The 27,331-nt window shown below is 41.4% G+C and overlaps 1 protein-coding gene across 1 annotated transcript; it reads right to left on the bottom strand.

The window, feature by feature from the left end:
* Positions 1-2,119: 2,119 nt before the first annotated feature.
* Positions 2,120-26,377, bottom strand: LOC110509523 (serine/threonine-protein phosphatase 6 catalytic subunit). Its single transcript, XM_021590440.2, has 7 exons — positions 26,222-26,377; positions 11,293-11,388; positions 11,087-11,152; positions 8,190-8,331; positions 4,764-4,843; positions 4,447-4,656; positions 2,120-3,924 (listed from the first exon to the last, which is right to left on the bottom strand). Exons 1-7 carry the CDS (start codon positions 26,294-26,296, stop codon positions 3,676-3,678), a joined length of 918 nt encoding a protein of 305 aa, XP_021446115.1. The 5' UTR covers positions 26,297-26,377; the 3' UTR covers positions 2,120-3,675.
* Positions 26,378-27,331: the final 954 nt, after the last annotated feature.

The following is a 27,331-nucleotide window of genomic DNA, read 5'->3' as shown; positions in this document are numbered from 1 at the left end:
ATGAGAGGCAGTTTCATCATAGCGCTTGATGGTTTTTGTGCAAATTCAAATGCACATTTTCCGCATTGACTGACCTTCATGACTTAAAGTAATGATGGACTGTCATTTCTCTTTGCTTATTTGAGCTGTTCTTGTCATAATATGGACTTGGTCTTTCACCAAATAGGGCTATCTTCTGTATACCACCCCTACCTTGTCACAACACAACTGATTCGCTCAAACGCATTAAGAAGGAAAGAAATTCCACAAATTAACTTTTAACAAGACACACCTGTTAATTGAAATGCATTCCAGGTGACTACCTCATGAAGCTGGTTGAGAGAATGCCAAGAGTGTGCAAAGCTGTCATCAACTCAAAGGGTGGCTACTTTGAAGAATCTCAAATCAAAATTTGTTTAAAACTTTTTTGGTTACTACATGATTCCATATGTGTTATTTCATAGTTTAGACGTCTTCACTATTATTGTATAAAATAGTAATAATAAAGAAAAACCCTTGAATGAGTAGGTGTCTTTTGACTGGTACTGTATACAAAAGTATGTGGGCCCCCATTCAAATTAGTGGATTCGGCTATTTCAGCCACACCCGTTGCTAATAGGTGTATAAAATCGAACACACTGCCATGCAATCTCCATAGACAAACATTGGCAGTAGAATGACCTTACTGAAGAGCTCAATGACTGTCAACGTGGCACCATCATAGGATGCCACGTTTCCAACAAGTCAGTTCGTCTAATTTCTGTTCTGCTAGAGCTGCCGCGGTTAACTGTAAGTTCTGTATTGTGAAGTGGATATGTCTAGGAGCAACAATGGCTCAGCTGCGAAGTGGTAGGCCACAAAAGCTCACAGAACGGGACTGCCGAGTGCTGAAGCGTGTAACACTTCTTTCCTCAGTTGCAACACTCACTACCGAGTTCCAAACTGTCTCTGGAAGCAACGTCAGCACAATAAATGTTTGTCGGGAGCTTCAAAATGGGTTTCCATGGCCGAGCAGCCACACACAAGCCTAAGATCACCATGCGCAATGTCAAGCGTCAGCTGGAGTGGTGTAAAGCTCGCCGCCATTTGACTCTGGAGCAGTGGAAAAGTTCTCTGGAGAGAGGAATCACGTTTCACCAACTGGCAGTCCGACGGACGAATCTGGGTTTGGCGGATGTCAGGAGAACGCTACCTGCCCGAATGCATAGTGTCAACTGTAAAGTTTGGAGAAGGAGGAATAATGGTTTGGGCTAGGACCCTTAATTCCAGTGAAGGGGAATCTTGACTCTACAGCATACAATATGATGTTAATAACATTGATGCGTTTGAAGATGAACTCTTTAGGGACTATTGTGATGAGTCCAAAGACCACATTTCGAATGAATATGACTTTTAGTCCTAATTATTTTAAGAATTAGCATTACATAGTCAAAAAAGTGAATTGTTAATAGTTTTAAAAAATAAGTAAAGATATCAAAGCCAAACAACCTGGTTCATCATGGTAATGTCTTTGATGATCATAAGTTTCAAGTTGGTAGGCCATTGTGGAGGGGATTTACAAAGGATTTAAATAGACACGTAAAATCAGATTTATCAATAACTGGGCCAGCTCTTAACCGATCACTTAGATTTTCACAAACTAGGTTAAGAGATGTACCATGAGCCTACGTACTGAATGGTGTCATTTGGATTTTATGGTTCATGAGAAGTTTTTCCAAAGGTTTTCCAAAATGTCCAAGATGGAGGAAAATCTATCCTGGCAGACCTTATGGGTCCTTGGGGCAAATTTGTTCAGCGTGAGGAAAGAAACCGATACAAAGTGTCAAGTCTCTAGGTCAAACAGGTGATGGATGAGGGTTCAAGTGAGACTGCATATAGGCACCACCTATAGGCCAATCAGTGCCATTCTTTTTGACAAAGTTACTTATGGGCTCTAGTTCAAGTGCGCCAAATTAGAAAGTTTGCTGTGAATCTCTAAATTATGCAACCACTGCAGGGCTGAAACCCTGACTTCAAGCCAAGGCAAGTTTAGAGTTTACACCCTTGCAGGGAGTTGCGCCACCCCACTTCTAACACCAATGCATCAACCACCATTAGAAGAGATTTCTCAGATCTTTTTCAACAAAATACAAACAGGTACTTAAGTTAGTAAAGGCCTTTTATTTTCAATTGGTATATGGGTTGCAATCTACAATAATAAAATACAACAAATCAGAGCAGAAAAAAATAGGAACAATAATCAATACAATTTGAATGTACAAAAGCATCATCACCCACTCAGTCCCCATCGACTGTGATCTGGTTTAAAAAACAACAACGAGATACTTAAATTGTTGTCTTTGGTGGAAATAAGTTTTCTATAGATTACATCTGAGAAAGACCATATTATCAGGTGACATGCTTTTAGCATAATTGCAATATCGACCCAGTTGGAACAATAACACTCAAAACACACCACTGAAACTCCATTCAATAGTTAACATGGAATTCTGTGACACAGTGCAATCAAAGGAATTCACTCCGAGACATCATATGATAACCCTATAAAGAAGCAGAGCAGATGAATGACTTAAATGTGCACAAAGCTGCAGAACATTGAGTATTCATACAATTCAATTTTATTGGAAATGCATGTCCCATTTACTACCATCGAATGGAATTTGAGGGAGTATAAATTAAAGCAGGTGCATTGGCACGTAGTAATGTATGAAGATGGGGCTTCAATTGAAATGAGGGGCCAACAGGACTTTTGACTCAATTCATACAATGCAGCAATGTTATCTGTAAAAAAAAAAAAAAAAAAGCAAATAAAAACACATTAGGCAACATCAAATACTTTCAAGGGAAGGTCTGAGAATGTATATTTCAAGACAAAAATCGAGACAAACAGAGAGATGCAAGTCCCCTTGGGAGAAGCTGGGGGGTTCCCCAAAACCGTTAACCTAAACCTCTTTGCAGATAACAAGGAACCAGATAGGTATAACAAAATATATAGATAGCTGCCCTAAACACATTAGAAGATTCAGCCCAGAAGCATCTGCTGTTCCGCCAACTGACATGTACTCGAGGTGCTGACCTGTTGCACCTTCTATAGCCAGACTATTTTTTGACCCTGCGCTGGTCATCTATGACTGTTTAAACATCTTGAAGAACAATCTGGCCAAAATGGACATGTACTCTTATAATATCCACCTGGTACAGCCAGAAGAGGACAGGCCACCCCTCAGAGCCTGGTTCCTCTCTAGGTTCCTGCCTTTCTGGAGTTTTTCCTAGCCACTGTGCATCACGATCTGCATTGCTTGCTTTTTGGGGTTTTAGGCTGGATATCTGTTAAAGCACTTTGCGACAACTGCTGATGTGAATCAATTGACTGATTGAAGCATCTATCACTTTGGTGTTTGTAGATCTGAAAGGATCAGACAGGCGTAAAGTAAACAAACTAGTGACCGCTCCACCTAGCTTTCTAATTAGGTATAGGGGAGCTTCTATCATATTGAAAACACCCATCTCATTCCCTCAGATCTGTAAACATTGAAGGGACAAGAGCTATGGTCGTGGACCAGACCATTGTGAAGCCATTGTGATATTTCTTAGTTACACCAATCCCTTCCCTTAAGACTGCAAACACCAAAAGGGATAGGGGCAAGGGGAAGAGGCTGGGGGTTATTTTGGAACTGAACAAAATGGCTCTTGTAATTAGAGGAAGTAAGGTGTTGTTGTTCGGGGAGGGATGACCCGCTCAGAGTCGGGCACGGCACGGAACAGCTTGGGCTCCCGTGTGTTCACGTCCTTGAAGACCATGATGGAGGCAATGTTTCCACAGCGGTAACAGTAGTTGGGCGCAGACCACACCGTCACCAGCTTCTCATCGAACATGAACTTGTAGCCCTCGTGGACCAGCTGGTGTGCACGGCAGATCAGCTTCAGATTGTTGATGTGAACAAACTGAAATTGGGAAAGAAGGATCATGGATGTAACTCTGTATTCAACATAGGTGAGGTGCGGCCCCAAAGAGTCCGTTCCACTTGGACCTCCATCAAGGCTACAGATGAACTTTTCCCACATGTGCGATCAAAAGTTGCCCCCTTAACCCCCCTAGATCAGGGTTTCCCAAACACGGTCCTGGTGCCCACCCTGGGTGCACGTTGCTTTGCCCTAGCACTAGAGCGGATTCAAATAACCAACCCATCTTTAACCTTTGATTATTTGAATCGGCGGTGTTGTGCTAGGGCATAAACCCCAGGACAGTCACCCCCCTCAGTTTACAATTCAAGCACTGAAGGTGTCGATAGTTAGAATGACCATGTCACTTACTCTCTCATAGGCAATGACGCCTTGTGATTGACAGGAGGCGAGACAATAAATGCAACCAAAACAGTCAGTCTGGAAGCCCGTCTAGGCCTGCATTTATCATAATCCCCTTTGGTAGTTACCCCTCGCCGCAGGAGAACAATTTGATGCATTTACCTCATTAGTGACCTTGGCGCCAAAGAGCCAGCCTGCACCTCGCGGACTGATGGCCCAGGTGTCCACATCCTCTGGGTCCGACCACACCAGGTCACAGAAGGCCCCCTTGTGGGGAATCTCTTGGTTGCGCTCGATTGTGCGGATCTGGTCCAGGGTCTTGATGTCAGGTGAAAGACCACCATGCACACAAAGGACCTGCTCGTCTATCAACTGTGGTCAGAAACTCCTATTAGTTATAGACTCATAAGTGTGGGAAAATGTAACATAACAAAAGCACCCATTTTTTTTAAATAATTGAAATCAATGGCTGGACTTACAGCAGCTACTGTTAGCATGTCAAACACTTTAGTGCAGTATCGCCAGGCGTTTGCATTTCCGTATTTCGTTTGGCACTCATCTGCAAAAAAATATATATATATTACACTTCACACACAATTCTGGTAGTGCTTCTTTTTATGGTACAACATTAATAGATAATGGAAAAAAATAGATAATTACACAGTAATAACCTATAAATTGGTTCCCCAGGTTGGGGGTTGTGCGCAGGGCTAACAACCCTGTTGTGTAAAACAAAATGCTGTTACAGAAATGTAACAATGCAAATGCAAAAGCAGAAAAAAAATGGAGCCCACACCTTCCCGAGGGGACTAATGAAGTAGACTGGTGAAAGCCTTTGGGGAAACCAGCCTGTGGAAAAATCTTCTTACAACCAAGACCTCAATCCAACTTGGGACCTGGAATGTCTGTACAACGAACTAAGCAGGAAAAGCAGCACAAGAAGCCCAAGTTATAAAGGAATACAACAACTAGCTGAAGCTTGCTGGAATGGTGCAGGTTTGACCACACTATCAAAACGGGAAGTGATTGCCTATTCAGGACACAAGAATGAAGACCACACATAATGGGAGGCAGTTTCAACAAGGACCATCACACCAAGGTTTAACTACAAAGCCAGGAAAGTCCCCATTGTCCAATGCTACACACCTATAAACAATGCAGTGGAGGAATCAAAACAACTATAACGAGAATCTACAAGCAGTTTATGATGCAACACCCATAAGAGACATCAAGATCCTAACAGGAGACCTAAACGCCAAGATAGGTTCAGACAACACAGGTAAAGACACCATAATGGGGGTTCATGGCCTTGGTCAGACAAAATGGTCCCCTGGTTTTGGAGAGCTATTCACTTCTGTGCCAAAAACAACCTAGTTGTAGGAGAGAGCATCTTTCCCACAAGAGAATCCATAAAGCAACCTGGGACTCGACAATATCACCAGAGGGCAAATGAAGGAGGAGCTTACTTGACATCAGGGTTAGGAGAGGCACTGACATTGCCTCCGACCACCACCTGGTCGTGGGAACCCTCAAAACCAAGCTGAGAGCCTTAAAAAGATGCCAAGTAAAAAACCACATCACAAGTTCAATACCCAGAGCCTCAGAACACAACCGATGTAGGAGACATAAGCTGTCACGCTGCAGAACAGATTCAGCACCATCTCACACTTCACTGAGGAAAAACACACTAGACGAGCAGTGGACCATGTTAACAACACCTGGTCAGAAAGTTGGGCTGTACGTCCACGGGCTGTAAGGAAAACAATCGGAAAGAGTGGCTCTCAGATGCAACCTGGATTCTTATAGAGGAAAGCAGGTAGCTGAAACAGAACCTCTGCAGAGATATCCAAAACGTAATGTTCTAACTATAATTACTGTTCCCTGAAGGAGGGAAATTAGGTACAACATACTAAGAGGAGTCGCAATCTCACGACTTCGGTTGAAGGGTCTAAAAATCACACTTCCCAAGGCCAATGAAATCCACGCCTCGCTGGAAGCCCAACCTTCCACAGGTGATAAGCATGAGGCTCGGATTTATTCCTTCAATTTAACACCACTCTTCACCAAGCACAGGAACAAGTGGCGCGGGGCCAAACAGGTGTTTCAGTGGTTCATAAATCACACCCCCATTTTAGAATAAGGCTACAACGTAATAAGTTGTGGAAGGAAGGGGTCTGAATCATGTCCGAATGCACTGTATATAGACAAAAAACAGATTCCATATGGGATCGAATGTTGGGCTTTTGCACAGATGGGGCTCCATCTACCCCGGGACAGCAGCCAGACCTCTGCACTCTAGTTATGAATGAGTCTCTCTCTGCCATATGGACGCATTGTATGATACACCAAGAGCAACTGGTGGCAAATGAGCAGAGCACAGAACTCGGAGATACAGTATACAGCAGCAGGTAACTTCAATAGTGAACTACATCAAACCACAGCCACTTTGTGCACACCTGTTTGCAAAACTATGTGGAGATATAGGTGCAGAGCATGACAATATTCTATTTCGCACAGACACTTGGTGGTTATCGGGTGGGAGAGTTGGAAAGATTTTTCACATTGAGAGAGGAACTGTTGTCATTCACAATGGATGTAAAGAAAATAAATGAATGGAAAAAAGCATCAGTAAGTGTCCCACACGAGTGATGACTGCTCATCTCCAACGCTTGGAAGAGCAGTTTGGGTTGGACCTCTTTCCCAATCCAAAGCTGGAGTCAGTGCTCTCGTCTCCATTAAAACCAAATATCGATCCAGGTTGGCTGTGATAGCAGTGATGAGGTGCGCACTGTCGACCATGCCCACTCACTTTGAGAAGCTCTGACGTGACATGCATCAAAGCACACCCATCTCATTAGTGGTGGTGATATAAGAGACTTCATTTCAGACTAATTTGCAATTGACTGCCAAACATTAAAAAGTATGTGATGGTGAAGACAATCAGAAATACTGTTAGAATGCATTTTAATTGACTGCCATAGCGCCAAATAAAAAAGTTAACATTGGCTGTTAATTACATAATTGTTTTTACATAGGTGGGGCCGCAATAGAATTTTCAGATATGAAAATGGGGGTCGTGGGCCAAAAACATGAGGAACCCCTGGGCTAAGCAGAGCCGGGAACCAAATACCCTCCGCGTGGCTAGAAAAGTGTGATACGTGAGTGAGTCTTGCTCGAGACCCAGAAAAGGAATGCGCTGAGATGGAGTCAGACAGCTTTGAGACTGAATACGGGACAGTAGCATGGATGTGTTTTGCCCCCTCGACTCCGCTGCCACCAGCCAATCAGCTGTAATAGCCAGCAGCTCGTGATCATTCTTAGTTTGTAGACGGAGGTGCTTGTTGAGGGCACGTAGGTCTAAAATAGGGCGCAAAGTCCAGGCCGTTTTCGGAACCAGGAAATACCGGCAGTTCCAGCCGTCCTGGATCTTCGACATAGGAACCACTCGGATTGCCTGCTTCTGGAGACCGGAGAATTTTTCCTCCCTCAAAGGGCGCTGAGGCCTCAGGAACAGTCGATGTCATGATGCTGCAGAAGTGTGGGGGGATGCACAACAAAATTGTAGCCAGTACCCTGACGTCACTGTTCACATGATCTAGGGCGACACTGAGCATGCGGGCCAAATGAAGAGGAGACAAAGAAGGCAGGAACCACCTGGAATGAGGTCAAGAAAACCCCTCCGAACAGAGTCTGCTGGAGATGCACTCGAGGCCCTTCGTGCCACTAGGGGCTTAAAGGAATAAGCCAAGAAAGTCAACTTATAAATGACTTATTTGTTTGTTAATTTAGTCAGAACCAGTAAGTTAGCAGTCACAATAACTAGGGCACGAGACCCTAGAAGTATACATATGGTCTTATGTGTTGTTAGAGTTGATGTGCCCCCAGCAATTAGGCATGTTGCTCACCGTAAAAGCCGTACACCTGTGTGATCTGCCTGCTTTCGTGATTTCCTCGTAGAAGCGTGATGCGGTCCGGCCACTTGGCTTTTAAGGCTAGCAGGTACGTGAACGTCTCCAAGCTGTAGTATCCCCTGTCCACAAAGTCTCCCTGAGGAAACAGAGACCGTCACTGACCAGGGTTCAGATCAATCTCAAGTCATCCAGTTTCTAAACAGAAATCACTAACTCAAAAAGGCTGCTGTCTACATTGAGGCCCAATCACTGGCCACTTTAATAAATGGATCACTAGTCACTTCATACAATGCCACTTTAATAATGTTTACATATCTTACATTATTCATATCACATGTATATACTCTATTTTATTTATAATGTTTACATATCTTACATTTCTCATACACTTTATTTGCCACATGATATGACTACAAGTGTAGACTTTACCGTGAAATGCTTACTGAAAAGCCCTTAACCTCTTAGAGCTCTAGGGGCGCTATTTCATTTTTGGATAAAAAACGTTCCCGTTTTAAGCGCGATATTTTGTCACGAAAAGATGCTCGACTATGCATATTCTTGACATTTTTGGAAAGAAAACACTCTGAAGTTTCAGAATCTGCAAAGATTTTGTCTGTAAGTGCCCCAGAACTCATTCTACAGGCGAAACCAAGATGATGCATCACCCAGGAATTAGCAGAATTTCTGAAGCTCTGTTTTCCATTCTCTCCTTATATGGCTGTGATTGCGCAACGAATGAGCCTACACTTTCTGTCGTTCGCCCAAGGTCTTAGCAGCATTGTGACGTATTTGTAGGCATATCATTGGAAGATTGACCATAAGAGACTACATTTCCCAAGTGTCCGCCTGGTGTCCTGCGTCGAATTCGGTGCGCAATTGCCAGCTGCTTCCACTTTACCATTTGATTCAGGGGAGAAAGCATGTGTCCAAGAACGATGTATCAATGAAGAGATATGTGAAAAACACCTTGATGATTGATTCTAAACAACGTTTGCCATGTTTTCAGTCGATATTATGGAGTTAATTTGGAAAAAAGTTTGCGTTTTGAGGACTGAATTTATGGATTTTTTTTGGTGGCCAAATGTGATGTATAAAACAGAGCTATTTCTAATACACAAGGAATCTTTTTGGAAAAACTGAGCATCTGCTATCTAACTGAGAGTATCCTCATTGAAAACATCAGAAGTTCTTCAAAGGTAAATTATTTTATTTGAAGGCTTTTATGTTTTTGTTAATGTTGCGTGCTGGATGCTAACGCTAATGCTAACGCTAAATGCTAACGCGAAATGCTAACTCTAGCTAGCTACTTTTACACAAATTATTGTTTTCCTATGGTTGAGAAGCATATTTTGAAAATCTGAGATGACAGTGTTGTTTACAAAAGGCTAAGCTTGAGAGATGGCATATTTATTTCATTTCATTTGCGATTTTCATAAATAGTTAACGTTGTGTTATGCTAATGAGCTTGCTGATAGATTTACACAATCCTGGATACAGGGTTTTTTTCATAGCTAAACGTGACGCAGAAAACGGAGCGATTTGTCCTAAACAAATAATCTTTCAGGAAAAACTGAACATTTGCTATCTGAGAGTCTCCTCATTGAAAACATCTGAAGTTCTTCAAAGGTAAATGATTTTTTTGAATGCTTTTCTGTTTTTTTGTGTAAATGTTGCCAGCTGAATGTTAATGCTAAATGCTACGTTAGCCATCAATACTGTTACACAAATGCTTGTTTTGCAATGGTTGAGAAGCATATTTTGAAAATCTGAGATGACAGTGTTGTTAACAAAAGGCTAAGCTTGAGAGCTAGCATATTTATTTCATTTCATTTGCGATTTTCATGAATAGTTAACGTTGCGTTATGGTAATGAGCTTGAGTCTGTATTCACGAACCCGGATCCGGGATGGGGAGATCAGAAAGGTTAACCAACAGTGTAGACTTTACTGTGAAATGCTTCCTGAAAAGCCCTTAACCAACAGTGTAGACTTTACTGTGAAATGCTTTACTGAAAAGCCCTTAACCAACAGTGTAGACTTTACTGTGAAATGCTTACTGAAAAGCCCTTAACCAACAGTGTAGACTTTACTGTGAAATGCTTACTGAAAAGCCCTTAACCAACAGTGTAGACTTTACTGTGAAATGCTTACTGAAAAGCCCTTAACCAACAGTGTAGACTTTACTGTGAAATGCTTTACTGAAAAGCCCTTAACCAACAGTGTAGACTTTACTGTGAAATGCTTACTGAAAAGCCCTTAACCAACAGTGTAGACTTTACTGTGAAATGCTTACTGAAAAGCCCTTAACCAACAGTGTAGACTTTACTGTGAAATGCTTACTGAAAAGCCCTTAACCAACAGTGTAGACTTTACTGTGAAATGCTTACTGAAAAGCCCTTAACCAACAGTGCAGTTCACGAAGAAGAAAATATTTATCAAGTAGACCAAAATAAAAAGTAACAATAACGAGGCGATATACACAGGGGGCACCGGTACCGGGTCAGTGCGCAGGGATACAGGCTAGTTGAGGTAATCCGTACATTTAGGTGGGGGCAAAGTGACTATGCATAGGTATGCATCACATGTATACTGTACTGTATTTTATTTATAATGTTTACATATATTACATTACTCATATCACATGTATATACTGTATTTTATACCATCTATTGCACCTTGCCTATGTCGCTCGGCCATGTGTGTATTAGGTAGTTGTTGGGGATCGCTAGATTACCTGTTAGATATTACTGCACTGTCCAAACTAGAAGCACAAGCATTTCGCTACACTCGCATTAACATCTGCTAACCATGTGTACGTGACAAATAACATTTGATTTCTTACCATACTCAATATTATCCCTACTACAGAACAGTTAAAAAAATAACTTCTTACCATAAAAATGTAGTTTGTGTCTGGAACTTGTCCGCCAGTTCTGAAGAGTTCACATAGGTCATAAAACTGGAGACAGGGATCAGAAAGACAATTTCACATTCACGGCAAGTGGATCATACTACCATAAAAATGGAGATGTTTAAAATGAGCATAGTAAGAGAACAAAGGAATTTGGGAAAGGTATCAAAAAGAGAATGAGATAATACCTGGCCATGAATGTCTCCACAAACAGTGACGGGGGTGGATACTGGTTGAACATTTGATTCCTCGAGCAGCAAATCACATACGTAGTCACATAATCTCTGTAAGGGGTGAAACACATGTCAAAATATCAGTAGGCCCAACGTGCAAGTGTTATTTGGCTGCCTGATAATTTTGTCACAATCATATTTGAATTTGTTAACGTTAGAGGTATCAAAATTGAAATAATGTTGCAGGGCAACGGTATTTAACTCTTACGCCATGAGGCCCGAAGCCTGCTGGTTTTCTGTTCTACCTGGTCTAAAATCAGTCCCTGATTAGAGGGGAACAATAAAAAAAACACAGTGGAACTGGCTTCGAGGTCCAGAGTTGAGTTTGAGGGTTGTAGAGTGTGTTCCCCTCTGCCCAGAGTGGGAGAAAACCCATTTTGGTGATGACTTTTTACTTACTTGTGTCCTAATATACACCAAGACAAATATGATTGTTCATGTTCTGAATCATTCAGTGGGGTCTTTAACATATCGTTATAGCCCAATAGTCAGATTTCGTAGCCTACAACATCAGATAATAAACATTGAGCTCTGTTGTCAGAGCAGTGCAGCTTTCTTTGCGAAACTTTTGAGAAATTCGCATTTTGTGGTCGTCTCGTCTTCTAAGTTGTTTCCGCGGGTCACAAATAGCTACATTAGCATGACATGAGCAGAATTAAATGTAAAAGGCTTTGAAAAATAAAAAGCTTGCAGTACACGCTCACACGGAACCCAAACCGGCTTCGCGCGTGCGCCATCGTGCATAAATGTATTTTGTCCCCCCACACCAAACGCTATCACGACACGCAGGTTAAAATATCAAAACAAACTCATAACCAATTATATTAATTAGGGGACAGGTCGAAAAGCATTAAACATTTATGGCAATTTAGCTAGCTTGCACTTGCTAGCTAATTTGTCCTGGGATATAAACATTGAGTTGTAATTGTACCTGAAATACACAAGGTCCTCTACGCCACCAATTAATTCACATATAAAAACGGTCAACCGAATAGTTTCTAGTCATCTCTTCTCCTTCCATACTTTTTCTTCTCTTGACTTTATATTGTGACTGGCAACTTTCATAAATTAGGTGCATTACCGCCACCGACCTCATTCGTCTTTCAGTCACCCACGTGGGTATAACCAATGAGGAGATGGCACGTGGGTACCTGCTTCTATAAACCAATGAGGAGATGGGAGATGCAGGACTTGCAGCGCGATCTGCATCAGAAATAGAACGGGCTTCTATTTTAGCCCTTGGCAACACAGACGCTCGTTTGCATGCGCGAGCAATGTGGGTGCAATAATTGAATAATATAGGTTCCGGAATTTATTTTGCAATGCTCGCGCACGCAACACGAGCGGTGTAATCAGCCCGTCAGGGCGCCGTTGACATTTCACAGCGTTACGCTTGTTTTTGTGAGAAGTCTGAAAAAGAACAGGAACTTCAAATTAAAATTGCAGAATGCAGACATCGCTCCGCCATTTCCTGGTTACTAAAACGAATAGTTAGCCTAATTTTAGTGTTTGACAAAATAAGCTAGTATAGTGTGTAGAGATTCATTGTACCAGCTAAACAGCTGTGAAATATTTTTGATCAGGGGCACAACTTTCATTGGGGACAGGAGTCATGTACCTGAAACGCCACCAATCAATCTGAACAATCTGAAATTGCATTTTTGTCCACCCCCAGATTTATCATTCCAATGTGATACAAATAGCAGCTTTAGGACCATGCAGGCACATCAGAGTGTTCAGCCGGCTGGATTTAGGACAGCAAGGACACCACAGTGAGGGCTGACAGGCTGTGTGAATGCTGAACTGTGTGAACGCTGGCTAAACCAGTACAGGGAGAGTTGAGCATAGTTCAGTGTGTGTGCATGGATGTATGTATGTATGTATGTATGTATGTGTGTATGTGTGTTGCGCTCCTTCGCTGAGTTGTAAAAGTAAGCAGAGCATTAACTGGCTACTCTTTAGTTGACTGATGTCGCTGGCAAGGTGAACTGCTGTTTAACTTCACAGGAAAAAACAAAACTAGTGTGTATTGGCTATTATTGATAGTACTACTAACAGCTGTTGTTTGTATGGAAATGTTTTGTAGCCTTTGTTTTGTTCCGTTTCAGAAGTAAATGAACTTGGCTGGCTTTCGCAAGTTGATGTACTGTATGTATCATGACTGGCCTGTAAGGATCCAAATAGATTAGATCAGCTTTGCAATAAATGGATTTAAAAAAAGACCCTCTCACCCACAGAGGGGGGAGGAGGGAACTGGTGTGGGGGGGGGGGGCAGCTTACTCCTTAATGAAAATCAAGGACATAACATTCAGCTGCCACAGGAATGTGCCTTTGTCTATATAGAAATTTTTCTGCCAAAACTAACACGTTCTAAAACAAATACTGGAACAGAACTTCAAACATAGAACGTGGGAATGGTCAGAGGCGATCTAAAGAATGTCATTCCGGCTGTTATTTTGTTTTGTCGTTAAAAAATGTTACAACTTCTGTAACTTGAAAAGTATACACACTATACAGTGGGACAAAAAAAGTATTTAGTCAGCCACCAATTGTGCAAGTTCTCCCACTTAAAAAGATGAGGCCTGTAATTTTCATCATAGGTACACTTCAACTATGACAGACAATATGAGGAGAAAAAAATCCAAAAATCACATTGTAGGATTTTTTATGAATTTATTTGCAAATTATGGTGGAAAATAAGTATTTGGTCAAGCAAGCAAGCAAGATTTCTGGCACTCACAGACCTGTAACTTCTTCTTTGAGAGGCTCCTCTGTCCTCCACTCGTTACCTGTATTAATGGCACCTGTTTGAACTTGTTACCGCCACCTCAAACAGTCACACTCCAAAACTCCACTATGGCCAAGACCAAAGAGCTGTCAAAGGACACCAGAAACAAAATTGTAGACCTGCACCAGGCTGAGAAGACTGAATCTGCAATAGGTAAGCAGCTTGGTTTGAAGAAATCAACTGTGGGAGCAATTATTAGGAAATGGAAGACATACAAGAACACTGATAATCTCCCTCGATCTGGGGCTCCATGCAAGATCTCACCCCGTGGGGTCAAAATGATCACAAGAACGGTGAGCAAAAATCCCAGAACCACACGGGGGGACCTAGTAAATGACCTGCAGAGAGCTGGGACCAAAGTAACAAAGCCTACCATCAGCAAGGGCATTGAAGATGAAACATGGCTGGGTCTTTCAGCATGACAACGATCCCAAACACACCGCCCGGGCAACGAAGGAGTGACTTCGTAAGAAGCATTTCAAGGTCCTGGAGTGGCCTAGCCAGTCTCCAGATCTCAACCCCATAGAAAATCTTTGGAGGGAGTTGAAAGTCCGTGTTGCCCAGCAACAGCCCCAAAACATCACTGCTCTAGAGGAGATCTGCATGGAGGAATGGGCCAAAATACCAGCAACAGTGTGTGAAAACCTTGTGAAGACTTACAGAAAACATTTGACCTCTGTCATTGCCAACAAAGGGTATATAACAAAGTATTAAGATAAACTTTTGTTATTGACCAAATACTTACTTTTTTGCACCATCATTTGCAAATAAATTCATTAAAAATCCTACAATGTGATTTTCTGTGAAAAAAAAGTTATCATTTTGTCTGTCATAGTTGAAGAGTACCTATGATGAAAATTATCTTAATAATCATCTTTTTAAGTGGGAGAACTTGCACAATTGGTGGCTGACTAAATACTTTTTTGCCCCACTGTATGTGTGAAGTGTCCATGCGTTGTGTATGGAATATGAAAAATGTGTGTTTTTGTTAATAGAGGGATGTGATTTTAGAAACTCAGATGAAATGGTTTCTATAACCTTGTACAATTAAGTAGTCACCAACCCCTCCACTGAGGTCAGAGAGCGTTTCAACCTCACAAACCGCCTTTTTGAACAAACTGTATAAAATGGTTTAAGAATGAACATATCAGACCAGAAAGATGGCAACCTGCACGCGTCCAAAGTGGTTCGAACAGATTATGATTTAACGCCAATACCGATTATTGGAGGACCAAAAAAAGCCGTATCCGATTAATCAAATGATTTTCACACACACACTTTTTTTGTAAAAATGACAATTACAACAATACTGAATGAACACTTATTTTAACTTAATATAATACATCAATAAAATCAATTTAGTCTCAATTAAATCATGTGAAAGTAAAAGTGCAATATGTGCTATGTAAAAAAGCTAACGTTTAAGTTCCTTGCTCAGAACATGAGATCATATGAAAGCTGGTGGTTCCTTTTGACATGGGTCTTCAATATTCCCAGGTAAAAAGTTTTAGGTTGTAGTTATTATAGGACTATTTCTCTCTATACCATTTGTATTTCATATACCTTTGACTATTGGATGTTCTAATAGGTACTGCTTGAAGCATTGCGAAGAGCTGCTGGCAAACGCAGTAAAGTGCTGTTTGAATGAATGCTTACGAGCCTGCTGCTGCCTACCTCCGCTCAGTCAGACTGCTCTATCAAATCATAGACTTAATTATAATATAATAACACACAGGCCGTAGGTCATTAATAATGGCCAAATCCGGAAACGATAATTTTGAAAACAGAATGTTTATTCTTTCAGTATTTTATCTAACGGGTGGCATCCATAAGTTTAAATATCGCTGTTACATTGCGCAACCTTCAATGTTATGTCATAATTACGTAAAATTCTGGCAAATTAGTTCGCAACGAGCCAGGCGGCCCAAACTGTTGCATATGTCATAACTGCGTGTAATGAACGCAAGAGAAGTGACACAATTTCCCTAGTTTAATATTGCCTGCTAACTTGAATTTCTTTTAACTAAATATGCAGGTTTAAAACAATATACTTCTGTGTATTAATTTTAAGAAAGGCATTGACATTTATGGTTAGGTACATTCGTGCAACGATTGTGCTTTAATCACAAATGGGCTTTTGTTTGTCATTCCGTTTGGCAAAGTTGGCTATCTTCACACAGTTCGCAACGAGCCTGACTCTGATGCACAGAACGCAAGGCACTGCATCGATTATATGCAACGCAGGACAAGCTAGATAAACTAGTAATATCGTCAACCATGTATAGTTAACTTCTTAACCTTTTAAGGTATAGGGGGCAGCATTTTCTCTTTTGGATAATTAGCGTGCCCAATTTCAACTTCCTGCTACCCATGCCAGGAATATAAGATATGCATATTATTAGTAGATTTGGATAGAAAACACTGAAGTTTCTAAAACTGTTTGAATCATGTCTGTGAGTATAACAGAACTTGTGTAGCAGGCAAAACCCCGAGGACTAACCGTTAAGATTTTATTTTTTTGGTCTCTGTCTGTTCACTGATTTCTCATTAGCAAATTATATTTCTTAGGAACCTGTTTTCAGTTCCTACAGCTTCCACTGGATGTCACCAGTCTTTGGAATTTGGTTGAGGTTATTAATTTGTACAATGAAGAAGTAGGCCATCTAGGAACTGGGTAACACTGTTGAGAGTTGAGCAAGACGTGAAAAGTAGCGTTGGTTTGTTGTCTTCCTGTATTGAACACAGATAGACCAGTCGAAAATTTGATTGATTATTAACGTTTAAAAATACCTAATGTTGTATTACAAAAGTAGTTTGAAATATTTTGGCAAAGTTTATAAGCAACTTTTGAAATTTTTTGTAGTGACGTTGCGTTTTTTGGAAGCTGTTTTTTTCTGGATCAAACGCGTCAAATAAATGGACATTTGGATATATATGGACTGAATTAATCGAACAAAAGGACCAATTGTGATGTTTATAGGACATATTGGAGTGCCAACAAAAGAAGCTCGTCAAAGGTAATGCATGTTTTATATTTTATTTCTGCGTTGTGTAGCGCCTGCAGGGTTGAAATATGCTACTCTTTGTTTACTATTGTGCTATCATCAGATAATAGCTTCTTATGCGTTCGCCGAAAAGCCTTTTAAAAATCTGACATGTTGGCTGGATTCACAACGAGTGTAGCTTTAATTGAGTATCTTACATGTGTGATTTAATGAAAGTTAGATTTTTATATCATTTTTTTGAACTTGCCGCGCTGCATTTTCCTTGTTTTTTTGCCCAAGTGGGACGTCCCCTATCCTAAAGAGGTTTTAATCATAGGCCTAGGGATGAAACGGTTACCAGTTTCACGATAAAATTCCCGACGGTTAGTATTAGCGGTTCAAATGTTTAGTATCATTAAAACAGTGTTTGATTACCGCAGTTTGAAAAACTCACGGTGAATACTGTCTAGCATCAACCAAAGTTAGCAACAGTCTGATGCAGCATGCAATGTGGGTTTTGCTTTGTGTGAAAACATGGCGGCAAGCAGTGACAGCTCAAGGGAGATTTTTCAAGCCTTTAAGAGGACCAAATCTGAAGTGTGGTCGTATTTTGGGTTTTACAAGAGTGCTGAGGGAAACTTAAAATTAAAACATGGTCACCCTGCCTGTAGAACATGCACAAAAACATTTTTTATTTAAGGGGGCAACACTTCAAATCTCATGACCATCACCCACTACTTTATAGTGAAGGAAAGGTATGTTAACTTTTAGCTCAAAGAATAATGTGGGGACTTCGGAATGGGGGAACGTGCTAATAGCTTGTCAATAATGTAAACTGAAGCTTTCAGTGTTACCTAGTCTTGTAAAAACATTACACGTTGTTCTGCTGCTGTATGTGTCGTGTGTCTGCAGACTCTATTTGCCCATTGTACACAATAACATGTTATGTAGTTTAGTCACCCAACCAAGATCCTCAAAAGGTTATACAGCAGCAACATTGAGAGCATCCTGACCAGTTGCATCACTGCCTGGTACGGCAATTGCACGGCCTCTGACCGCAAGGCACTAGAGGGTAGTGCGTACGGCCCAGTACATCACTGGGGCTAAGCTGCCTGCCATCCAGGACCTCTACACCAGGCGGTGTCAGAGGAAGGCCCTACAAAGTGTCAAAGACCCCAGCCACCCCAGTCATAGACTGTTCTCTCTACTACCGCATGGCAAGCGGTACCGGAGTGCCAAGTCTAAGACTAAAAGGCTTCTCAACAGTTTTTACCCCCAAGCCATAAGACTCCTGAACAGGTAATCAAATGGCTACCCGGACAATTTGCATTATGTGACCCCCCCCCCCAACCCCTCTTTTACACCTCTGCTACTCTCCGTTTGTCATATATGCATAGTCACGAACTATACATTCATGTACATACTACCTCAATTGGGCCGACCAACCAGTGCTCCCGCACATTAGCTAACCGGGCTATCTGCATTGTGTCCCTCCACCCACCAACCCCTCTTTTACTCTACTGCTACTCTGTTCATCATATATGCATAGTCACTTTAACCATATCTACATACTACCTCAATCAGCCTGACTAACCGGTGTCTGTCTGTCTGTATGCATGTAGCCTCACTACTTTTATAGCCTCGCTACAGTATATAGCCCATCTTTTTACTGTTGTTTTATTTCTTTACTTACCTTAAAACACCTTTTTGCACTATTGGTTAGGGTTAGTAAGTATGTAAGCATTTCACTGTACACCTGTTGTATTTGGCGCATGTGACAAATAAACTTTGATTTGATGCTACTGGTCCCTTCTCATCTACAGTTGTGAAAGACACTCCAGGAAGCATTTAAAAAGGCAGGCTGCTTATGCACCCACATCAAAACATGCTCAAGACCTCACTGCAGCCCTTTCATATTACATTGCAAAGGACATGATGCCATTTCATATTGTTGAGTGGCCTGGCTTTCTGAGGCTGATGAAGGTTGCCGTGACTCACTACAAAGTGAGATCACAAAGATTATTTTCGAAGACTGAAATCCCAAATCTGTACAACCAGGTTAACGCTAATGTTGGAAAAAGTTTGGCTCAAAGGCACAAGGTTTGCTGCAACCACTGACCTCTGGACCAGTGAAAGCATGAGTGGTCAACCCTACATCAGCTTCACTATCCATTACCTCACCCCAGACTGGCAACTGGAATCAAACTGCCTGGAAACACAGTTCTTCCCAGAAGATCACTCCTCTCACAACAGAGAGTTTTTGGAGATTATGCTGGAAGATTTGGGAATCAACAAGAAAGACCTGGTCTGCATAACCACAGACAATGCAACAAACATGATCAAGGCTTTTGAAGAGTTCCCAGTTCTGTGGCTTGGGTGCTTTGGCTATCATTTGAACCTGATCATCTTAAAGGCTCTGAAAATTCAGAGAGTTGACACAGCAGTCAAGGCCTGCCGTCAACTGGTCCAAGGCTTCTCACGGAGCTGGAAGAGAAGGCGAGAGCTGCCCTCAACATGCCACAGAAGGCTCTGATCCATGATGTGGTGACCCGATGGGGAGCTACACACAAGATGCTTGAGCGTTTCCTCAGCCACCAGCAGACTGTTTGTGCGACACTGGCTGGAGAAAGAGGAAGATGGCATCTGATGCCCAAGGATGCTGACATAAGTGTCATGGAACAACTGTGCCAGCTCCTTGAACCTCTGAGCAAGCTTACAGATGCACTTGCCTCCGACACAAGCCTGTCCTGGACCACATCACCTGTGATATTCTGGTGGAAAAGGATACGGAGCCAACTCTGACCAAGGAGATGAAAAGGATACGGAGCCATCCCTGACCAAGGAGATGAAAAGGGTAATGAGAGAAGACCTTAACAACAGATACACAGAGAAGGCAAAGAGAGTCATGCACATGGCTTGTTTCATTGACCCACGCTTCAAAATGAGCATTTTGATGAGCCTGAGGCTGCAAAAGTTGACGCTGACAGCTGCGTCCAGGAGGCCTTGACGCTGACAGCTGCGTCCAGGAGGCCTTGACGCTGACAGCTGCGTCCAGGAGGCCTTGAAAGCTGGTGGTTCCTTTTAACATGAGTCTTCAATATTCCCAGGTAAGAAGTTTTAGGTTGTAGTTATTATAGGAATTATAAGACTATTTCCCTCTATACCATTTGTATTTCATTAACCTTTGACTATTGGATGTTCTTATAGGCACTTTAGTATTGCCAGTGTAACAGTATAGCTTCCGTCCCTCTCCTCCCTGGGCTCGAACCAGCAACACAACCACAACAGCCACCATCGAAGCAGCGTTACCCACGCAGAGCAAGGGGAACAACTACTAGAAGGCTCAGAGCGAGTGACGTTTAAAACACTATTAGCGCGCGCTAACTAGCTAGCCATTTCACTTCGGTTACACCAGCCTCATCTCGGGAGTTGATAGGCTTGAAGTCATAAACAGCGCAATGCTTGACGCAGAACGAAGAGCTGCTGGCAAAACGCACGAAAGTGCTGTTTGAATGAATGTTTATGCGCCTGCTTCTGCCTACCATCGCCCAGTCAGATAATTAGATACTTGTATGCTCAGTCAGATTATATGCAACGCAGGACACGCTAGATAATATCTAGTAATATCATCAACCATGTGTAGTTAACTAGTGATTATGATTGATTTTTTAGAAGATAAGTTTAATGCTAGCTAGCAACTTACCTTGGCTTACTGCATTCGCGTAACAGGCAGCCTCCTTGTGGAGTGCAACGAGAGAGAGGCAGGTCATTATTGCGTTGGACTAGTTAACTGTAATGTTGCAAGATTGGTTGCCCCAGAGCTGACAAGGTGAAAATCTGTCGTTCTGTCCCTGAACAGGCAGTTAACCCACCGTTCCTAGGCCGTCATTGAAAATAAGAATGTGTTCTTAACTGACTTTCCTAGTTAAATAAAAGGTATAAAAAAGAATAATATTACATTTAAAAAATCAAAAAAAAAATAATAATAATAATAATTTTAAAAAAAATGCAAATCTGCGCTAATTAAATCGGCCATTCGACCTCTAGTTTATGCAAAAAGTGCATAGTGCTGCTAATTTTATTTGTTTGTTGGTTTTCAATATAAAACTTGGTGAAATTATTTCAGTGTGTGTATCAGTACTTTTTGAACATTTCAACATTACTGCGATAATACTGAATACCGTGATAATTTTGGTCACTATAATCGTGATATGAAATGTTCATACTGTTTCATCTCTACATAGGCCTATTTAGGAAGTACATTTCATTGGAAAGATAACTGCCCCATGCTTCTCCGCCCATACCTAGGCTATAGCCTACTCTATTTAATAGAGAACACACGCACACACCTGATCTCACAGGTATGGCTACTGAACTTAAAGCAGCAAGAACGATGACAGCAACACTTGCTATGTTTGCATAGGCCTATACGATATAGACTACCTTTTATGAGGACGATTTGCAGGCAGAGACAAAAAAATGGTTAATCAATACTTATTGAAATTGAAAAGGCGCAATGCTCACTCACTACAGTAGTCTAACCTATGTGCGCGTTGTGCCTTTTCAATGATGATTACATAATTTATTAGTGCACTTAGTCTATTTACAGACACTGTAATAAGCTAGTCTAATCGTATTTAAGAATTTCCTACTCAAGTTAACTGCCACATAATTCTCCACCCATGCAAGCAGCTTGCTCTATTTCAATGAGACCACACACACTAGGCGCATTCACGACCGTACTAGGAGAGGTAGGCTACTGAAGTCGAAGCTGTGAATTCTGTGTGTGAATAATGAGGAAAATATGTGCTTTTAACACAATAAATCGGCTGATGCATACAAAGCAGGAAGAGGAACGTTTCCAAATAATCTGTAGGTCAAAAATATTTTCAAACCCGGTCCCAGCATGAAAGATGCAGACCGCATTGTTCTCCATGGACCCGCAGGAATGCAGCCCTCTAGTACACAACAGTACGCTCATCATGTCTTTGCAGGATCAGATGGTGACAGGGGTTCCAGCAGGGTCAGACAGCCAGGGAAGACCAGACTACAGAGCTCAGGGGAATTTTGCAGTATATTAACACTACCAGTGAATGATACAAAGTTCCATCTTAAGATAGGTAGAGCTACAGTAGCTACAGGACAGCAGCTTAAAGCTACAGTCTGGGATCTGGGAATGATGGTCATTATGTGGGGAAGACATGGAAGAAGCCATTGAAGATGATGACTGGATACAGATGTGTTTGAATGCCCAGTCATGTGCATATCATCTCAGTCATAGATTACTGCAGTTTAAGACCATCCTTAGAATGTAATATATGCCAGTGAAACTGAATTACATGCACTCAGAAATGTCATTCCTCTGCTGGAGATGTAAACACAAAAGGGGACATATTTGCATATGTTATTGTCTTGTGAAGGCTGGCTGAATTCTGGCAAAGAGAATGATCTTTTATCTCAGCAGGTCTACAGATTCTCCCATCTCCCTGTATTTTATTTTTTTTTGCTTGGAAATGTTGATACTGGAGACTTATCTTAAACTGTGTAACCACGCATTTATAGCAGCTAAGAAATGCATTGCCATTAATTGGAAGGTTGGTTATCCTCGCACAATGTCAAGAAAAGTATCACTAGATTTAATACAAGATTAAGGGTATACTAGGCAACTGTCATAAGGTCTGGGTGGCTTACATGGAATACAGTACGACTAAAGGAGTATGTATTGAAAACATGTCCATGTCAGTGGAGATACCGATTTAGGCTGTCTCTAGCTGCTGGGCTGCTCAGTCCTGGCCCTGGTGGATCTAACATCCTGTGGGTTGTCCCTCTGGCCTTGGCCTAACACACTCAAAACCAATGAATGATTCATTAAGATCCTAAAGCTAAGTGTGGTGTATTGGATTGGGGTTCTGCAGGGTGGTGGACTCCTAGGGACAGGGCAACCCAGCTATATTGTGTGCAAGTAAAAAGAGCTCTACAGTACTATTAGGCCTATAAACTGGCAAACTCGTTATAATGTACGTGCTGATATCCTTCCCAGATAGTTAACAATGGTTTGTGAACTAGCTCTAGAGTGAACGTCAGTAAGCGCCCTCCACCCCATGAAGCCAGCTAGCTATTTAAGTCAAATGTCACGGAACATTAGCTACACAGTTTACAGCGGGTATAAAAAGTTGTAGCAAAATGCTTGTGTGCTAGCTCACTCAACATTGTAGTACAATAATAACAATAGAAAAAGAGTATAATCAAAAATAAAATAAGAGGTAGTAGTGTGCATAATAGCCTGATACAGTGCATTCGGAAAGTATTCAGAGTCCTTCCCTTTTTCTACATTGTTACGCTACAGCCTTATTATAAAATGGATTTAATAAATAAAAATCCTCAATCTACACACAATACCCATTGATCATCCTTGAGATGTTTCTACAACTTGATTGGAGTCCACCTGTGGTAAATTCAATTGATTGGACATGATTCTGAAAGGCACACACCTGTCTATATAAAGCTCCCACAAACCATGAGGTCAAAGGAATTTTTCGGAGAGCTCCAAGACAGGATTATGCCAAGGCACAGATCTGGGGAAGGGTACCAAAACATTTCTGCAGCATTGGAGGTCCCCAAGAACATAGTGACCTCCATCATTCTTAAGTGGAAGAAGTTTGGAACCAACAAGACTCTTCCTAGAGCTGGCCGCCCGGCCAAACTGAGCAATCGGGGGAGAAGGGCCTTGGTAAGGGAGGTGACCAAGAACCCGATGGTCACTCTGACAGAGCTCCAGAGTTCCTCTGTGAAGATGGGAGAACCTTCCAGAAGGACAACCATCTCTGCAGCACCCCACCAATAAGGCCTTTATGGTAGTGGCCAGACGGAAACCACTCCTCGGTAAAAGGCACATGACAACCTGCTTGGAGCTTGCCAAAAGGCACCTACTTGACCCTGAACAAATATCTGTGGAGACCTGAAAATAGCTGTGCAGCGACGCTCCCCATCCAACCTGACAGAGCTTGATAGGATCTGCAGAGAAGAATGGGCAAAATTCCACAAATGCAGGCGTGCCAAGCCTAAATACTTATGGAAATGTGATTCATTTTATTTGTAATACATTTACAAAAATGTTAACTTTTAGATTCGTCATTAATGTCATCGATGTCATTTACAAAATAGCCTCCAATACCCTACTCAACAAATTGGATGCAGTCTATCACAGTGCAATCCGTTTTGTCACCAAAGCCCCATATACTACCCACCATTGCGACCTGTACGCTCTCGTTGGCTGGCCCTCACTTCATACTCGTCGCCAAACCCACTGGCTCCATGTCATCTACAAGACCCTGCTAGGTAAAGTCCCCCCTTATCTCAGCTCGCTGGTCACCATTGCATCTCCCACCTGTAGCACACGCTCCAGCAGGTATATCTCTCTAGTCACCCCCAAAACCAATTCTTTCTTTGGCCGCCTCTCCTTCCAGTTCTCTGCTGCCAATGACTGGAACAAACTACAAAAATCTCTGAAACTGGAAACATTTATCTCCCTCACTAGCTTTAAGCACCAACTGTCAGAGCAGCTCACAGATTACTGCACATAGCCCACCTATAATTTAGCCCAAACAACTACCTCTTTCCCTACTGTATTTAATTTATTTATTTATTTTGCTCCTTTGCACCACCATTATTTTTATTTCTACTTTGCACATTCTCCCATTGCAAATCTACCATTCCAGTGTTTTACTTGCTATATTGTATCTACTTTGCCACCATGGCCTTTTTGCCTTTACCTCCCTTATCTCACCTCATTTGCTCACATCATATATAGACTTGTTTATACTGTATGTTTGTTTTACTCCATGTGTTGTATGTGTCGAACTGCTTTGCTTTATCTTGGCCAGGTCGCAATTGTAAATGAGAACTTGTTCTCAACTTGCCTACCTGGTTAAATAAAGGTGTTCTCAACTTGCCTACCTGGTTAAATAAAGGTGAAATAAAAAATAAATAAATAAAAAAATGGGGTATTGTGTGTAGAATGATGCGGGGGGGATCTATTTCAGAATAAGCTGTAACGTAACAAAATGTGGAAAAAGGTCAAAGGGTCCGAATACATTCCGAGTGCACTGTATTATATACATAATAGGATATACTGTATAGATAATGAATGTGCTATAAGTGACTATTTAGAAATATAAAGTGGGAATCTAATGCCTTGGTCACACGTTTCTGTGTTTGCAAGCATTTCCGTAAGAGGGCGCTGCACGCAAGGTGGTGGCAGAACATGGAAGTTCTTACAGAATGCCAGCAAAAAAAAGCCTCCATTAACATGTTGGTTAAGAGTGCATTTCAAACTACTTTTGGATTATAATTGGATTTTAAGGCTTGTATAAATGCCCTGCTTAATGTTTGTGTCATCATCGCAAATGAACTGTATTTTATTTTTAAAACACTTCAACCAGTAAAATGTATCTTCGGCTACAGACTGTCAATGAGCGTTAGCATTCTGGCTAACAACTGCTGCATCCAAAATAGTTACTTTGCAAAGATCACAACCAAATGTAATCTTATCGACTGATAAAGCAAGAATCGAATCATTGTAAGCATATGAGAACCCAAAAAAGTTATTTTATTTAGAAGTCATAAAGTAAATCTAGGCTGTTGAATGTGCGCAGATGGCGTCCTTACAGCAAACCAAGAGTCGGGCGCATCCGTCAGTGCCGTCAGAATGTCGCGTACTGGAAAGGGGTTTATGTTGTGTAGTAACCGTTGAACAGCAAGGTTGACTGCGTGTGTGTTTATAATACCAGTGGTTGTAAGAGTTGAATGTGTGGAGTACATAACGTTAGTCTCTAAGGTGCATATCCATCACAGGTCTAGCTAGTTAACTACTAGCGAGAATATACAACATCTCTTCTACCTTGATTACCCCCTAGGTTTGTCCCCAACATTTGTGACGTGCACAACTAACAAACAGGCAAGTTAAAGTTACTTGCTAGCTGACGTTACCTAAATTAGCTGCTTCCGTTTCTTTGAATATTGATGTAGCAATAAGATGGCTATTGGCCTGATCGAATGCACTAACATAACGGTATTCGTTAAGTACACGAATAAAACGTAAATTCTTGCTCACCTTTAGGTCGTTTTCTGGTAAATATTTGCACTGTCTTGCAATCTCAACATACTTATCTAAGTCCAACGGCGCCATTTTAAAAATAATAACCGCAGACAAATCGGAAGTAACTGAGTATAACTTCCTGTTCTCAAGCGAAGTGAGTTTCTACAAAGATGATCTACTATATTGATCGTCGACGAACCGCTCTAAAAATGGAAATACAACTCACGAAAGGCAGTTCGGGAGGAGGCGAGATCAGATGGGAACGTTCTAGCAGTCTAGCTAGACAATGCAAACATATCAACAGGGCTGGGCAGGTTGCTTTCTAAATGTAATTAGTTAGTTACTAGTTCTTTGTACAAAATTGTAATCAGTAACGTAATTTTTCGATTACCCAAACTCAGTAACATAATCTGATTACATTCAGTTACTTTTATATGTATTTCCCCTTAAGAGGCATTAGGAGACAAAAATGTATGTTACCAATTGAACGTCTATTGCAGGATAAATCATTGTTAAAATTTACATAGCTGGCCATAAATGGATGTTAAATAGCAATTTATTGGTTGGTTATGTAGGCTTCTTCTAACCCATCACGTTCTACCACAATACGATTAAATTATATCTTTACATTAAAAACACATTCTATCAGAATTCCAGTCATTCCAATAAATGTTATACCCCTTGATCTTCAAGAATAGGACTTGGAAATATGGAAGTATAGATCAGCCAAATTGTTTTACCTGAGCATAACCCCAAAACTAAGGACTTATTAACCAGCCCTACTCTGTTATGATTTTGTTGTCATGGAAGACTGATTGTGCTCATTGATTCGAGTTGGAAATAAATGCTGTGCAAATGGAATGGCATGCTTTGAGCACTACTGTGAAAAATGAATGCCATATGCTGCATTTGCTATAAGCCTATTGTTTACCTTTTTGTTGGTCACACTTTGATATATTGCTAATATGCAGCTGTTTAAAGGGCAAATCCAAACAATAACAAAACAGTCGCCCCGCCTCTGTTTTAGTAAAAAGCTGAGGGATGGCCCTGGAGAAATGTAACCACTCTCAGATGAATAGACAGAGCTACGTATGCAATGACTATCAAAATGATTGTTAAAACCAT

Source organism: Oncorhynchus mykiss, chromosome Y (assembly GCF_013265735.2).
Source record: "Oncorhynchus mykiss isolate Arlee chromosome Y, USDA_OmykA_1.1, whole genome shotgun sequence".
Lineage (NCBI taxonomy): Eukaryota > Metazoa > Chordata > Actinopteri > Salmoniformes > Salmonidae > Oncorhynchus > Oncorhynchus mykiss.
The sequence above is the reverse complement of the archived record's forward strand: the minus strand, read 5'-3'. Positions and strand labels throughout refer to the sequence as shown.